The 18,187-nt window shown below is 41.6% G+C and overlaps 1 gene segment (V, D, J or C); it reads left to right on the forward strand.

The window, feature by feature from the left end:
• Window positions 1-9,352: 9,352 nt before the first annotated feature.
• LOC132836648 (T cell receptor beta variable 30-like) lies at window positions 9,353-9,957 on the forward strand. The segment is given in 2 exon segments: window positions 9,353-9,455; window positions 9,590-9,957. Coding segments are annotated over 2 exon segments (405 nt in total).
• Window positions 9,958-18,187: the final 8,230 nt, after the last annotated feature.

The following is an 18,187-nucleotide window of genomic DNA, read 5'->3' on the forward strand; positions in this document are numbered from 1 at the left end:
CAAATAGGTTAGTAGAGCAGTAAGAAATCGGACAGTGAATGAACCTAAACAGACATTTATAAGAATAATATCAGGACTGAAAAGTTGCGATTGGCTGGAAAGAAATCGTTCGAAAGGAAAAAGAAATGACTTAAGCAGTCAGTTGCCCATAATGGAGACCTGAAATAAAACAAACAAAAAATCCAGAAAGTGCTGCAGAACCACAGGCAGGTTTGGCAGCAACTTTGGGAAAAGAAACAGTTAAATTTCGAGTCCAGTATAATCTTCCCCAGGGACACCAGCCATTCTTTACGGAAAAAAGACTTCGTTCTTGCACTGCCTCTGCGCTGTTTTTCTACAAGAACAGCAGAGGGAGGTGTAAGATAAGATCATAAGACACGTCTATATAACCATGAAGTGGATTAAGAGGAGGCTATTCAGCCGAGCAAGCGGGTGAGCCACGAATAGGCAAAGGATATTCAATTCCTTGGTTCCATGACAATGGAGAGGAGGTGGCCATTCAGCTCCACAGCAGTCTGTCTCACATAAATTGCAGGAAACCACTTAATCCAGAGTTACTGGCTATTCAATCTTTAAACCTGTTGGAAGGGGGGCGGGAAATGACTATTTTGTCCAGAACTTCTGCTTTGGAATCAGGCTGTTCTTCAACATTAAATCTATTGCTCTCAATCCATTCATATACTCACCCGCAAGCAGCTATGAACACGTGATGCAGGCTGGAATTAAGCCTTGGAGGGTCTAAGTTTCAGTCCATTTTTAAAGGCTTTTTGCCCCTTGATTTTGCCTCTATCACAGCAGCGGAAATAGTTTTTCTCAATTTTATCTCCCAACACCCATGGCCAATAACTTGATCAGCTCACCACTATATCTTTTATATTCAAAAGAAGGGAACCTATGTCAATGGATCATATGTTCTCAGTTTACACACCAATCACACTCTGCATAATCTGTATTGCACCCCATCTAAGTCCAAGTACAATATAGATTTAAGTGAAGTTAGTCCATACATTTGACAAATAAAGAACAAAGAGCAATAGAGTACAGGAAGAGATTCTTCAGCCCACCAAGTCTGCACTAACACAATGCCTTTCTAAGCTAAAAACATTTTGTGTATGTGCATTCCATAATTCTCCATTTCCTGACTGTTCATATATCTGAAAATATGCCTTGTAAACATTGCTATTGTATCTTCCCCCACGATTTCATCTGGCTGGGCATTCTGGACATTTACCACACTCTGTGTAAAAAAAAGTGCCTCTCACATCTCCTTTAAACTTACCCTTTTTACCTTCAACTTATGTCCCTAATAATTGATTTTTTCTGCTCTGGCAAAAAAGATTGCAGCTCTCCATTCAATCCATGTGTCAGGTAATTTTGTAAACTTCTGTCAGGCCACTACTTAACTTCGACATTCAAGGGAGAGCAAATCAAGTTTGCCCAAACTCTTGTCATATCTAGTGCACTCCAAACCATCTCTGTACCTTCTCCAAAGTTTTCACATCTTCTGTTAGTGTGGCGACTAGAACTGTACATAATATTCCAAATGTTGCCTAACTAAGTTCTATACAGCTGCAACATAACTTGCTAATTTTTATACTCCATGTCCCAACTGATCAAGGAAAGCATGCCATTTCCATTCTTGACCATATTATCCATTTAAATAGCCAGTTTCAGGGAACTGTTCACCTGCATGCCCAGATCCCTCTGTATGTTAATTCTACTGAGAGTTCTCTCGTGCATTAGGTCTTCCATAATGAATTATCTTACATTTTGTTTGTGATTAAACTCCAAATGCCATTTCTCTGCCTAAGTCTCCAGCCTATCCGTATCTTGCTGCATCCTTTGGAATCCTCTTCACTGTCCATATCTTCCTAATATTTGTCCATTCGCCACTTTACTGATCCGTCCACTTACATTCCTTTCTGAATTTATGTATATTACAATTAACAGGGGTCCCAACACTGATCTCTGCAGAAAATCACTGGTCCCAGATGTCCAATCTGAAATAATATCCTTCCACTGCTTTTCTCTGTGTTCTATGACTAAGCCAGTTTTGTATCTATCTTACAGCTTACTGCAGATCCTATACGACTTCACCTTTTGTATCAACATGCCCTGAAGTCATTTGTCAAGGGCCTTGCTAAAATCGATATGACAACATCTGCAGCCCTCCTCATCAGTCAACGTATTACAACACAAGTTGAAAAATACGATGCTGGAAAAACACAGCAGGCCAGGCAGCATCCGAGGAGCAGAAGAATCGACGTTTGGGCATAAGCCCTTCTTCAGGAATGTTCTTCCTGAAGAAGGGCTTATGCCCGAAACGTTGATTCTCCTGCTCCTCGGATGCTGCCTGGCCTGCTGGGTTTTTCCAGCATCACATTTTTCAACTCTAGTCTCCAGCATCTGCAGTCCTCACTTTCTCCTAGTATTACAACATTAACCAACATATCCGAAGATGGCGGCGACCCAGCAAGACTGAGTCCACAGTGCTCTACCCAAAACTTGGGAAAAGTGGGCTATCCACCCCCACCACACTCACTAAACCATTTATAATAGTTGTTAACCTTAAATAGTTACCTATTAGTACATTTAAATAGTCTAATACTAGCTGGAAAATGAGTAAAGGGAAGGGAACAGGCGGCTCTAAGAAAGCAGGGACCCCTCCCCCACCCTCTCCCTCTTCAGCTGCAACAAAGGTGTCTTCAGCTACTTCAGGAGATTTACCAATGAAGATGAGCTTTGAGGAGATGTTTGCCAGGTGGGAGGCGAAGATTGATGCTTTTATCGATGAGTCTCGGCAGAGCAGAGAAGCACTATCAGCCGAGCTGCAGAAGCAGGGCAGAAACATTCAGGAATTGGAGTGCCGAGTCAGAGAGGTGGAGTCGAAGGCCGCAGCCTCAGAGACTGCGATAAAATCAACAGCCGACCACATCCGTTTTCTCGAGAATCGAGTCCAGAACCTAGAAAACCACATTGATGACCTCGAAAATCGATGTCGTAGAAAAAATATTCGGTTGTTGGGCCTTCCCGAGCAGGAAGAGGGAGGCCAGCTGACAGCATTCTTAGAGCATTGGCTGCCACAACTTTTAAATCTGCAGGCTGGATCAGGCCAGGTAAGGGTAGAATGGGCCTACCGGGTCACAGTACGTGGGCCCGGCTCAACCCAGCACCCACGCCCGGTCCTGTTCCAGCTGCAGAGCTATAGGGAGAGGCAGATGCTCCTGGAAGCCTCAAGAAATCTGGGAAAAGATCCCCAAGCTATGACCCACAAAGGATCCAGGATCATGCTGTTCCAGGACTTCTCCCCAGCTTTGGTCCGAAAGATGAGGCGAAGAAGCGTTTAAGGGACTTAAATATCCAGTACTCCTTACGATATCCAGCGACGCTATGCCTTAGCCACGAAGGATCCATATATAACTTCGGATCACCGGAGAAGGCTAAGGAATTCTTGGACTCTCTTAAATAAGCTGTAAGAGATTGTGGACGCTGGTCTGCCTTTCCCATTATTTTGGTTTACATCCCTTCATCTTTTCTTATCTTTCCCCCTATGTGTGTATGTATATATATATATGTTGGGGCGTTTGGTTAATGTTGATGGGGGGAGGTGGTTACCTTATTCTATTTTACTTCTGTTTTTAGGAGCGGGGTTGTTTTTCTTTCCCCTGTTATTTTGTGGTATTATATTTAAGTATTACGTGTTGAGATTGTAATCTTATATATGGTATTAATATTCCCAAATATATTTAGATGTGGGTGTGGGTGGGGGTGGGGTGTTCACTGTTAACTCTAGCTTTATATTATATTTGAATTCTCCTCATTTTATTGAGGAACACCTGGGTCAAGGGTGGGGCACTGGTTGGAAGAGGGTAAGATGGACTGTGGGAGAGGAAGTGACGCTCCCTGGGAACAAGGGAGAAAATCTCCAATTCGGAATGTTTTATATTTTTTATATTTAGAAAGAGTTTTTTGTTATATTGTTTTGAGTGTATCAGAGAATCTTTACTTTTGTAAATCTTGTATGCTCCATGCTCGGGATGTTCTAGATAGGGTTTCCCCTCCCGAGGGGTCTCGGATCTGTCCAGATGATTATGGCTGAACAGTCGGTTAAGTGGTGCACCTGGAATGTCAGGGGGAGTAATTCGCCAGTTAAAAGGAAGAAAATATTATCAAATCTTAAGAAGGAGAGAGTTGATATAGCTCTCCTACAGGAGACACACCTGTCGGATAAAGAACACTTAAAATTACGACAGGGCGGATTTGATCAGGCCTTTTTTTCCTCTTTTAATTCAAAAAGCAGGGGAGTCGTTATCCTTGTCCGGAAGAACTTCCCTTTGAAAATTCTAAATCAGATAAAAGACGAATCTGGACGATATATTTTGATTAAAGCCCTCATAAATGGAGAGGAATATGGGATCTTAAATGCATACTGCCCCCCGGCACACCCCTTTAAATTCATAACGGAAGCTTTTTCAAAACTGATGGCCTTTGGTGCCCGTCATACAATTATAGGGGGAGACTTTAATTGTATTATGGATCCGGAAATAGACAGGATTCCCAAGAGTGCCGCTGGAGTATCTCCCAGATCTAGACAACTGGCGGACCTGAATAAAGAATTAGGATTGGTAGATGTATGGAGATGTCTCCATCCACAGGGTAGAGATTTTTCTTTCTACTCTAATCCACATAAATGTCACACAAGAATTGATATGTTTTTTGCCCCATCGATTTTTCTAAACTCTATAGCAACCTGTAAAATAGGTACTATAGCAATCTCTGACCATGCCGCTGTATACATGGAAACTAAGGTAAAGAACAATGGGACATCTGCTCGGCATTGGCGTATGGACCCCTTCCTGATAAAAGATAGCAAATTTTTAAAGTACTTCTCCCAAGAACTTAAAACATTTTTAGAAATTAATACTGGTACGGCTAGCAATCCGTCAATGATGTGGGAGACCATCAAAGCTTATGCACGAGGTTTGATCATCTCCTATTCAGCGACCCAGAGGAAAATGAAGGGAGAGCAACAGCGTCTGCTCGAAGCTCGCCTAAAAGCAGCCGAATCAGCATACGCTGATAGACCTTCTATCACAAAATTGCAGAGGATTACAGCTCTTAGGACAGCTTTAAACACCGTGCTTACTCAAACGGCTAAAAGGGAAATATTATTTGCGAAACAAAGATTATATGAATATGGCGACAAACCGGGTAGATACTTAGTATTTCTTGCAAAGAGAAAGAAAGCCCCTCAAACTATTCCGACCATCAAGGAAAGTACAGGTACCCTGACTCATGATCACAAAAAGATCAATGCGACCTTTAAAGAATTTTATTCTGAACTATATAGATCGCAGGATTGTGAAGTTGGGTTAGGAGGATGCAGTCATTTTTTAAAAATGTGACCTTCCCGGACCTGACTCCGGAACAGGTGTCGGCCCTAAATACCCCTTTAACAGTCCAACAAATACTTGAGGCAATTAGGCAACTTCAGAGCGGAAAAGCACCGGGCCCGGATGGTTTTCAAGCTGAATTCTATAAAGAATTTACAGGAATATTGGTTGACCCACTTATGGATATGTATAATTTTGCGCATAGTCAGGTCTGTCTCCCGCCCTCGCTGAAAGAAGCAAATATTTCTCTTATCCTCAAAAAAGGAAAAGACCCAGAAGATTGTGCATCTTACAGACCAATATCCTTACTAAATGTAGACTTTAAAATTCTCTCAAAAATGTTAGCACTAAGACTAGAAAGGGTACTGCCATATATTATAAAGGAGGACCAGACGGGATTTATTAAGGGCCGCAGATCATCCAATAATATCAGAAGGGTCTTGAATATGATCCAAGCCTGTCATCAGGGAAAGATACCAGGAGTAGTAATTTCATTGGATGCGGAAAAGGCATTTGATAGGGTTGAATGGTCATATTTATTTTACACATTGGAAAGGTTTGGCGTTGGACAGGTGTTTACCAAATGGGTTTCAACATTGTATAATGACCCCAAAGCAGCTGTTATTACTAATGGGTTAAGATCGGATGGCTTCAATGTGGGTAGGGGCTGCCGTCAAGGATGTCCTCTCTCACCATTGTTGTTTACACTGATAATCGAACCATTAGCAGAAGCCATCCGGACTGATCCTAATATAATGGCCCCGAGGATTGGTACAGGTAAACACAAAATTACCCTCTATGCAGATGACGTTCTCTTATTCCTCAGTAATCCTTTAATGTCAGTGCCTCGTCTAATTCAAGTTATTAATACATTTAGTGCATTCTCAGGCTATAAAATTAATTTTTCAAAATCGGAAGCCATGCCAATGGGTGGTCTGGCTATGATACCCCACTTAATGGACGGATCCCCTTTTCCCTTCCGTTGGTCCCTGGAGGGCTTCTTATATTTAGGTATTTTTATCACGCCAGTATTTGATCAGCTGTATAGGGCTAATTTTGTACAATTAATGGAAAGGATAAGGCAGGACCTCCAGCGATGGAGAGACCTTCCGATTTCCTGGCTAGGGAGAATAGCATTAATTAAAATGAATGTTCTGCCCCGTCTCTTATATCCTATGAGAATGCTCCCGCTGATGCTGCCAAGGCTAGCCCTACGTAAATTATATGGCTGGTTGGGCTCCTTTATTTGGAACCATAGACGGCCCCTTATTAAGCTGAAGAAGCTACAGCTTCCACAGGCAAGGGGAGGACTGGACTTCCCAGACTTTAGGAAATATCAGTTAAGCTCCCTACTAAGTTACATAGCTGATTGGGTTTCATCTGATCCACAATCAATTTGGCTGGATATCGAAGCCTCCCAAGTAAAATACCCACTTATTAACCTTTTATTTTCAGATAAGAGGAAAATCATTACAGACCACTGTAAAAATCCCATAATATTAAACACAATTAAGGCCTGGAATATAATGCGGCAAAATGAGGGTAACTCACATAAAACATCCCCCCATGCACCAATAGTAGGCGCATGGGGATTCCAACCGGGGATTACAGATGCCACCTTTAAACTCTGGAGATCCAGGGGCATCTCATGCTTAGGGGACCTATTTAAAGATGGGATCCTGATGTCCTTTGAGCAGCTGCGTCTGAAATTCGGAATACCTAATGGGGATCTCTTTCGATACTTCCAAGTTCGAGATTATATACAGAGGAAGACTATATTAATAGATAGTCTTTATAAATCAGACAGAGAACGTAATGTCTTACGACCAGTGGGGGCATCCTCCGTTAGTACTATATACCATTTGCTACATGATGGAGTCTCAGGAGACATGGATGACCTGCTTAAAACATGGGAGCAGGACTTGGGGCTAGAAATCTCTGAGGATATGTGGAATGACATTTGGGAAAATGCTAGAAGAATTGCTATCTGTAACAGAACTCAGGCTATCCAACTAAAGATACTTCATAGGGCCCATATAGCTCCGGCTCGACTGGCAAAATTTAAGGCAGGAGCATCTCCAATGTGTCCCAAATGCAAAATAGAGGTGGGTACTCTTGTACATTGTCTGTGGACTTGTCAGAAAATCCGCAGATGCTGGACTAAAGTGGCAAATACCCTGACAGAAATTTTAGGAACGGAAATTAGGGTGGACCCTGTATCTCTCCTTTTGGGCTTTTCGAACCTCTCATCTCTGGATATGCATGGGAAGAGACTATTTTCTATTCTCTCTTTCTGTGCAAGGAAAAATATTTTGGTGAACTGGGTGGCTGAGGGCCCCCCTGGACTTTCAAATTGGCACAGATTAATTATGGAATATATCCCCCTTGACTTCCTCACAAATATGGTGCACCGAAAGACTGAATTATTTTATAAAATATGGCAGCCCTTTTTGAATTATATAAATGCAGATATTTCGGCTATCCTAACAAGGGCTTTTATTTAGTGAAGATTTCAGACCGGGCTGCTCCGGGGCCCCTTGGGAGAGGAATCCTGCGCGAATACGGGCTTTATTATATTTGATGTTTATACATTCCGAGCATGTAAGAGACTTAGGTATACACTCTGGTTAGTTATAGGTTAGATTAGTAGAAAGTTGAGTTTTTTTTCTTTCTTTTTTCGTTTCTTTCTTTTTTCTTTTTTTGTTTTCTTTCTCTTTTCTTTGTTAAATTATGACTATTGTATATATGATTTAATTGTACATCAATGTTTGTATTTGAGAGTTTTGTTTATTTTTGTAAATTTGCAAAAATGTTAAATTTCAATAAAAATATCTACAAAAAAAAAACAACATATCCCAGTCTTCTTCTGTAACGGCCAACCTTGCATCAATTCTTTGATGGTAGGATAATGTCTTGTCACTGGGTTTGCAATCTGAATCTCCAACGGAGTAACTGGTGAATCTTTTGTATAGAAATTCAAAAATATCTGGAATTGAAAGATAGATCGTTAGTGTGCGCCATACCAGCACGTCTGACTTGCTAATGTCTGCTGTTCTGGTGCAAATGTGAATTCAGGTCCATAGAAGTGTTGTTGAGGCGTAACAGACCCATGAAATGGCTGAACACGTTATTGTGTTCTCGCACTTACTTGCCACCTTTGTTCTTCAAAATGGTTGTGGTCATGGACTTGGAATGTCGAAGGAACTTTGAAGAGTTTCTGTAGCGCATCTTGTAGATAGCACACATTGCTACTACTACGTGTCAGTAGTGCAGGGAGCGAATGTTTCTGGATATAGTTTTAACCAAGTGGGTTTTTGTTTTGCTCTGGATGGTGTCAAGTTTGATGAGTGCTGTTGGTGCGGCACTCATCCAGACAAGTGAGGAGTCTTCCATCATTCTGCTGACTTTGTGCCTTGTACCACCTTTGGGGAACGGAAATGAATTACTCACTATTGGATTCCTATCCTCTGGCCTGTTCACAGTATTTGTGTGACTAGACCCAGCTTTTTTAAAACGTAGTTTTTCGTAGGATGTGGGTATTCCCAGCAAGATGGGCATTTATTGCTCAACCCTAACTGCCATTGAACTGAGTAGGCATTTCAGAGGGCTGTTAAGAAGCAAACACATTACTATGCATCTGGAGTCAAATATAGGACATATTCGTTAGAAATGGCAAGTTGCCTTCGCCAAAGGGCGACATTTAATGATGGTCACCATTACTAATTTTATATTCAAATTCCAAATTTAGGTATTGAATTTGATTTCTAGTAGCTGCTTTGGAACAGTATCCGCAGAGCATGAGCCTGGTGTTATAGCAGTACCACATGCCACCGCCTCAATGGCTTAAACATATAGAAGGGGCGTGACTTGCCATCAGTGAGGGAGGGACATGTTCAAGACTTGGTTAATTACCATGGCTCCTTCATTTGTGTCGAAATAATTTAGAAATAGATGGTTTGGCACGCAAGACGTTTGGATATTTTGCTCGTTCATTTCTCCATCACAAGAACAGCTGACGATTCAAGATGTATCTGTTGCTGAATGTCATAGTTGCATTTCAATGTAAGTGCGACATCTTTTATTACTTGTCTTTTACCATCTCTTCCTCCTTCATTTCATAATTTCTTTCTTTCCTTCTCTGCTGCACCAGGTCATTTTCCCTTTCATTGATCTCTTCCTCTACCGATTTTTCTCAGACGTGAACTCAGTGACGGTCCGACAGACCCCTTCAGCTGTCTCCAAATCTATGAAAGAGAGTGTGGAGTTGAAATGCACGGTGGAGGGAAAGAATACAGGTGCTATGTACTGGTACAGACAAAACCCGGGGAAGGAACTACAACTGATGTTTTATTCTCCAGTTGCGCCAACTGTGAATAGAGAAGAGGCGGAGGATGGTTTCACCGCCAAGCGACCGAGTGGCTCCTACTTTAACCTGGAGTCCTCCAGCCTGAAGGCAGATGACTCGGCCGTGTATTATTGCGCCTGGAGTATTCACAGTGAGACAGAGAGAGGGGGCAGCTCAACAAAAATCCCAAAGGTAGTAGTAAACAACATGGAATTATAGCGCTCATCACCTCCTCCTGTTCGATTTGGCGTTTTGCATGTAGACCCATTTAGAATTAGACTGACATTTTATTGTCACGGGTACTCAAGTATTGGAATGTAAGAGTACAATGAAAAGTGTTACAAAACCAGAATTAAAATTTTAAAAAGAGAAAGAAAAGAAACAAAAGCAAGAGGAAAGAGAAACGTCCAGGTATTTTGAAAATCCCATCTCAAAAATGGTATATGGAACGCACAGCCCTCTCGAATCGACCGCCGGGAGAAGCCGCGTTCTCAGGGGAGGTGATGAGCTTTGCCGCCGCCGATTCCCACCAGAGGGAGAAGTTGCGAACTTACTACCGCTTCTCTGCTAACGCCGTCCCCCAATCGTCGGGAGGAGTCGCGACCTTGATGCCGTTGTTGCTTCTACCTCAGAAATTAGAAAGGATTGTTGAGGTGAAATTAGTGATGAAATTAGAAAAGACTGATGCAGCCGAGTGTTGAACTGAAGTATTTGTAAGGATAACGCCAGATCTGAGTGGTTTTAGCCATGAGAAAATACGAATAGATTTGAGATATCTTTTGCCGAGAAAAGGGAAGGCTAAGGAATAGAACAGAAACTTCAAAAATAATGAGAGCGATTTATCGGATAAACGGGAGAGATTATGCCCAAATACAGCAAGACCTGGACGATATCTAGGTTTAAGTTAAAAACAAATATGGCAAGTCACATTTATGTCACACAAGTACCAGGCAATGACCATCTTCAGCAAGAGACAATTACCGATCACCTATTGGCATTCAATGGCATTGTCATCACCGAATCCCCGACAACTTCTTGCAGGTTACCACTGATAAGGAACTGAACTAGACTCACATATAAATAGTGGCTACAACAGCAGGTCAGAAACACGGAATTCTGCAATGAGTAACTCACGTCCTGATTTTCCAACGTCTGTCCACCATCCATAATGTACAAGGCAGGAGAATGATGGAATGCTCCTAACTCCAACTCTAGAGGCTTGACAACATCTGGGACTAAGTCGCACACCTGATTGATATCCCAGGCACAAACATCCATTCCCTCCACCAATAACGATCAGCAGTAGCATTATATACCATATTCAAGATGCACTGCATAATTTCACCAAAGATCCTTAGACACCACCTTCCAAGCTATGACACTTCTATCTAGAAGAATAAGGGCAGTAGAAATTTGGGAACGCAACCACTTTCAAGCCACTTACAATTTTGACTTATACTGCTCCTCCCTCAGTATGATCAATTCAAAATCCAGGAACTCCCTACGAATGGCATTATGGGTCTACCTATAGAATATTGACTCCTACAGTTCAAGAAGGCAGCTCACCATCACTTTCACAGGGACAACTCGAGAAATGAAATAAATGCTAGCCCAGCCAGTGATGCTCACGTCCTATGAGTGAATAAAAAATTCCCACTTTCCCTGATGTGCAGAACTGGAGGCTATCAGTAAGGTAATGAAGATTTAATCAGACAGAAATTACAGGAGCAGTCGTATTTATAGGATCAAGGTGAGGTAACTTACACAGTATTAAGCCTGTTCGAAAGAAGCGAGAGAATGGCACTTAAGTCCCTTTAATAATTGAAACCTGTTTGGGATCTCTTCAGTTTACTTTATACATTAACAAATTGGACTTGCAGATGACGTAAAGTTGACTTTGTGGTGAATCGTGTAGAGTACAGTTGTAAGCTTCAAAATGATATTGATTGGTTCGTGGAACAGAATGGAAAGCAGCAGGTGGAATTCAACACTTTTAAGTGTGAGGTAATGCAGGCTGAACAGGCTGGGGCTGTTTTCTCTGGAGCATCGGAGGCTGAGGGATGACCCTATTGAGGTTTACAAAATTTTGAGGGGCATGGATAGGCAAAGTGTTTTTCCTGCAATTGGGGAGTCCAGAACTAGAGGGCATAGGCTTAGGATGAGAGGGGAAAGATATAAAAGAGACCTAAGGGGCAACCTTTTCACACAGAGGATGATATGTGTATTGAATGAGCTACCAGAGGAAGTCGTGGAGGCTGGTACAATTGCCACATTTAAGAGGCATTTGGATGGGTATATGAATAGGAAAGGTTTGGAAGGATATGGGCTGGGTGCTGGCAGGTGGGACTAGATTGGGTTGGGATATCTGGTTGGCATGGACGGGTTGGACCAAAGGGTGTGTTTCCAAGCTGTACATCTCTATGACTTTATGACTCTAAGTCAAACAGTAAAAAGGGAATACACAATGAATAGGATTATACTGAGAAAGGTATTGGTGAAATGAGAGATATTGGTGTGCAAATGCACAGGTTCCTAAAGGTAGTAATACAGGTAGATAAGATTGCAAAGACGGCATATGGACTGATCTTCATCATTGACAGAAGTATAGAACACAAAATTAGGGACAATAATGAAACTGAATAAGGCACTGGTGAGGCCACAACTGATGTATGGTCTGCAGTTTGGTCATCACATTATAAGAAAGATGCAATTGCTCTGGACAAAGTGAAGAGAATGTTTACCAGAATATCACCAGGCTGAAGAATTGTAGCTGAAGGGAGGGATTGAAGAGGTTGTTGAGGTTGTTTTCCTTGGAACAGAGAAGGCTAAGGGGGTGACATGATTGAGGTACACAACATTGTGAAGATTAGAAATGAAGTAGAGAGGAATAACCTATTTCCCCAGGCAGAGAGTTTCCAATAAGATGACAGCTGAGCAGGGCTCCTGATCCCTGGGCCCGTCCTCTCCAAATGCTTTTCTGTTCGCATATCTTCTTTTTCTCTTTGCTTGATTTTATTTCTACTTATATTCACCTCATTTGAAAAGCTCGGCTGTGGCACCAACATCAGTGGTGGCCACTGAGGCCATTGTGGACTTGAGTGGGCTCACTGTATATTTGAATGACCTCAATGCCAAAGACTTCAGTCAGATGGAGTTGGCAGAGGACCGAGCACAGAAGTTGACAATGGCGTTGATTGCTCCTGCATTGGTGGAAGCGACATTATTGAGGTAGGCCCAGCCATGAAACATGGTAGCTGAGGATGGTGAATTTGACATTCATTGGGTCTAGCACTGGCAGTGGCAAAGCAGTGGTGGAATGGACATCACAGTGATGGCACAGAGAAGGCAAAATATGTGATTGGCATTTTAATCTGAGATGTTAGGCTTCAGTTATGACTGTAGGCCCGAACTGGTACTCCTGAAATAGTCTGCAAAGGAGGGATATTGGTGGGTCCAGAGCCTATTGTGGAAAACATGGAGTGGAGCACAAGAAGGGACGAAGATGAACTCTATTTTTATTAATTTTTAAGTCTTATATCTTAATTTCATGCTTTTTGTCTTCATATATTCTGTAAGTCAAACTCTCACTGAAGAGTTGGGACATATTGCAATTATCACTGTACTTATATGCAAAATGCTAGTGACAATAAATCATTCAAATCATTTAATTCAAACCAAGGTCATAAATTCAAGCTAAGTGGCAGATGAATTAGAGGGAATCTGAGGAAAAAAGATCATTTATGCAGAGGTTGGTGGGTGTCTGGAATTTGTTGCCTGATTTGGAGGTGGAGACAAATGCATTAAACGCTTTAAAATATACCTGGAAGTGTGCGTCAAGTGCTGTAATCTGCAGAAGTATGTGCCATTTGCAGGAAGATGGGATTAATAAGGGCATTTGGGTGTCCTTGAGCTAGCATATCCATGATGGGCTGAATGGCTCGATGGTGGCCACCATTTCTATGGCTCTTGCCAAAGGAGGTGGGACGGATTAGATTGGACAATGTTGTTGATTCAGATTGGTTAAACAGGATTGGCCCATGTCCAAACCTTCCTCACAAGTCCACAGGCAGGTGACAGTGATGTATTACTGCATCTGGAGTCTGCATTGTGTCTCAGAGAGAGGGAACAGCTCTCTAAATTCTCCAACTGTAGCAGGAAACACCTGTATAGGATAAACCGAGAGGTGTGACAACTTTTAATGTCTTTATTTTGCTTATTAGCAGATGATGCATGTTTATAAAATTAGACAGATTAGAATTGCAGAAAGAGATTCAATATAGAAGCATCTAAGAGCTAATATTTACAATTTTTGGTAACAAAAAGATAACTGAGAGTCTGCGACTGTCTGGAAAATACGTCAGAAAAACAGACTTGGGTTCTATCTGCTTTCTCTGTGTTGTTTCTCCACAGGAGCAGCAGAGGGTGCTCTAAGAGAGAAGAAGAAGGCTTCCTAGATTCAGACTGAAGTAGAATAGGAGGAGTCCATTCAGCCCATCGAACGTGTGAGACACGAACAGGTGGTGAAGCATTGTGTCCAACAGCCCTATGATAGTGGAACAGGAGGAGACCATTCAGCCTTATGTTGATACTGTTACAAAGGGATGGGACAAAAACACTAAGTCACTCGATCAAAGCTGCAGGGAGTTTTCAATCTTCGAAGATGCTGCACAGCAATGAAGAGGCCATTCAGCCCTTCAAACACACTCCAACATTTACTATGATCATCGCTTGTCTCAACTTCACTTTCCTGCCAGGGTTACTAGTGCCCTGAACAGTGCACTTCAATTTCAGTTCTTTCCCGGGAGAACTGGAGACAACAGCGGGAGTCTGGTGGATAGTCTGTGAGTCTGCATCATGGCCCTTTATCCCACTTTTCATCAAAAACATATTTATTTCTTTCTCGAATCTGTTAATTGATTCTGCCTACATTGCATTCTGGGGCAGTGAGTTCCACAGATTCACAATTCCCTGAGAAAAGTAGTTTCTCCTCTTCTTAGTTTCGAACCTACCTCCTCTCACTCTATATCTATGACTTCTTGTTTGAGACTGTTTCAAAAGGAGGAGCATCTGCTCAATGTCCATGTTATCAATCCTGTATAGCATTTTATATACGCCAAACCTGAATCTGTAGTCAGCAATGCTGAAGAAATTCGAGTTTCGAAAGGAGAGGCATATTAGACTTGAAACATTCATTTTGTTTTTCTTTCCACAGACACTGTGAGACCTGTCGAGTTACTTGAGTATTCCCTATATTTTTATTTCAGATCTTTAGCACCCGCAGCATGTTGGGTTTTTTTATTTCCTCGCAAATAGGGACTTATGGTCTGGAAACTCTTCCAGATTGTATAGGTTAGAAACTCTTCACAGAGTATTTGTCCATATGGTTCAAATAAAGGGCCAATAGAGAAGTAGACAGCAAGAATAAAATAAGTAAATTAATGAGATTGTGAAGGATATAGAAATCAAGAAGGATAAATAGACAGTCATATACAAAAAAAGGTGCAAGTTTTCATCCCTTCTAACTCTGCGGTCTTTCTTCACAGAGACAAAGAACAAGGCACTAGGAATAGAAAATGGATCTGGACCACAAGTGTGATTAATAAATTACAAGTAACTTTCAGTGTCTCAATGCAGTTCAGTGTTCAACCTGTTATTTTCCAAATACTTAGGCAGCAAATTAATTCCTCTCTGCCAACTCTATGGGTTTTAAAAACAAAATTGAATAATCCTTCTTCCATCATACTTCTGTCAACGAAAACTGAGACAAGCTATTTTAATGTTTAGTGCCTTGGGGGTCCATTAGACTCAAGATAGCAAAAAGGCAAAAGAGAGTTGCCAGATTGTAACATCATCCTACCTTTAACCTAACTGAACTATTGAGCAAAACGTTTGGAGGATGGGATTATTCAAGTGCAAGAGTAAAAAGTAAATAAAGGTATAAAGCAATGGGTAAAAGAAATGACGAAACAGCAAAGTAGAGAAAGAGGAAAGCAGAGAGAAATGCAAAAATATGAACACCACAAACAGACAGATTTTAAAAGAAAGTTAACTTATGTTTTCCGATTTTGGGTCTGTTTTTCCAAAAGGTCGGTAGAAGTGGTTGGTCTAAGGTATCCACAGACTTAATGCCTGGCATTTTGGTTTGACAGAAATATAGAATCTGGGGGAGAGCTTACAATGCAGTGAAGAGTGACACCGTACTTGAGATAATGGCTAGGTATTGATGTCCCATTTCAGGACTTGATGATTCACAAAGCCTTATTCAGAGGTAGGGGCGTGTCCAAAGACACATCACTTGCTAGGTTTTCCTCAATATAATAAAAGAGCAGACTGGGACTTCCAGGAGTTCACACTTCTATTTATGCTCCACTGTATTCTCGGCGAAAGATTTTAAGTTTAAAATGTATCTGTTCCTGGGATTGATGATCTTGTTTTATTGTAAGTTAATTAGTAAAAACAACGAATCTGATTAATAACCTTGTTCGACATTTTTCTACCGATAATATAATTCTGCCTTCGTCTTTCTCTCTATCTTTTTTGCCCTACTGTCTTTCTACAACTTGAGGGTCTATTTTGTTCTCATTTCCCGAAAGTCAAATTTACTAACTTTCCACCCCCACAACCGTTTCTCTTTTTTTCCCAGATGCAAACTCACAGACTATCCACCAGACTCCCGCTGTTGTCTCCAGTTCTCCCGGGAAAGAACTGAAATTGAAGTGCACCGTTCAGGGCACTAGTAACCCTGACATGTACTGGTACAGACAAGACCCCGGGAAGGGGCTACGATTTATGTTTTACTCCACAGGCACAGCTCACATAAATCCAGAAGAGCCAGTGGATGGATTCACCGCCAAGCGGCCGAGTGACTCTGAGTTCAACCTGCACACTTCCAGCCTTCGAGTGGATCACTCGGCCGTGTATTTCTGCGCTTGGAGTATTCACAGTGACTCAGAGAGAGGGAGCAGCTCAACAAAAAACCCCAAAGCAGCAGGAAGCAGCTGTCAACGAGAAAACAAGGTTGGGCTGCATCCTGTTCGGTCTTTTTTCCTGTACTGAAGCATGAGTCAGTATAGTAAGAGATGAATTACTTTACATGTGACTGAATCGCTGAAAACCGTTGTACATGAAATAACCGAAAGAGCTGAGGCCTGAAAGAGGTCACTGTTTTGTATATGACTTACAAGTAACATAAATGCAGGAGCAGGTCATCCGGTGCCTGAATGCAAGTAACACTGGCACAGAAAGAAAATAATTCAGTCTCTTTGTTACTGCTGCAAACAATCAGAAATTTCATTCACTTTCTCTCGAACCATCTATAAAAGAACAGGGGAAGGTTAATTCAACTTTGCTTGAATTGGTCATAGAGGATATCAGGAGTTCAGTCTTGAAGGTTGTGTACAGAAGGTATTCATTATATTTAACTGTTGAATCATTCAGTTAGATTAGGGCTGGCTTGCCTCCTATCTACGTTTAACCATTTTTATGTTGCATTTTTCAATGTTCTCATTTAATAAGACAGACAGCCATTTCAAAACTCGTGTTTTTGATGACACCACAAACTTGCAAATTAGAAAAAATACTAATCCAGTCTGAAAACAATCTATCCAGGGAGTTATATAAACGCTTTACTGATCCGGTCAAGACAACAGGACAGAAGAAACATCAGCAAAGTTGAATCATTTGGCTCCATCAGACCGTTCCACCATTTGCTGAAAGCGTCGCTAATCAGAATGTGACTTTCTTGCCATTATCTTTCCCCACCACCAGCTCCCACCCTCAACCACTCTTTACTCTTTTATCATAGAAAACCCTCTCGGTCTTGAACATATTCACTGATCCGACCTTAACTACGCTTTGTACAAGTGGATTCCACATGGAATCCAAGAGCATTCTGGAGAAGAAGCTCCTCCCTAAACACGTCATAAACTACGTTTCCTGAGGAAGGCTCACCGGAACCAATACATAACTCTGATTGCTCTCCGCAGATGTTCTAGACTTGCTGGGCCTTTCCAGCAATTTCCGTTTTGGCTTCTTAAACCTTCGAAACTTATTTTAGAATTATTTCAAACCAGTTCCAGAACGGTCATGATCGGGACACTTTTCTCAACACCGAACCAGTTAAACCCTCCTCAGAACCTATAGTTTGTCAGTGATGTAATTTCTCATTCTTCTAAACTTGAACTTCAAATTTACTCCACTATGTTGTTGAATCCTCACAGGACATGAAAAATTTTCTGCAAACAAAGTACCCTGGGATGCTTTTTCTACTTTTTCAGCCTCAGTATTCTACATTGAAGACATGAAAGCAACGTTTTTGCAGTCTTTACTCTTGATTTCCCCTCTAAACCCTACCATTGTTCTGGTGCATCTGACATCTGACCTTTCCATATTTTTGTCCTCTGCATCAATCCCTCCATTTGCATTTCGATCTTCCTGTTGCAGATCATTC

Source organism: Hemiscyllium ocellatum, chromosome 47, assembly GCF_020745735.1.
Source record: "Hemiscyllium ocellatum isolate sHemOce1 chromosome 47, sHemOce1.pat.X.cur, whole genome shotgun sequence".
Classification (NCBI taxonomy): domain Eukaryota; kingdom Metazoa; phylum Chordata; class Chondrichthyes; order Orectolobiformes; family Hemiscylliidae; genus Hemiscyllium; species Hemiscyllium ocellatum.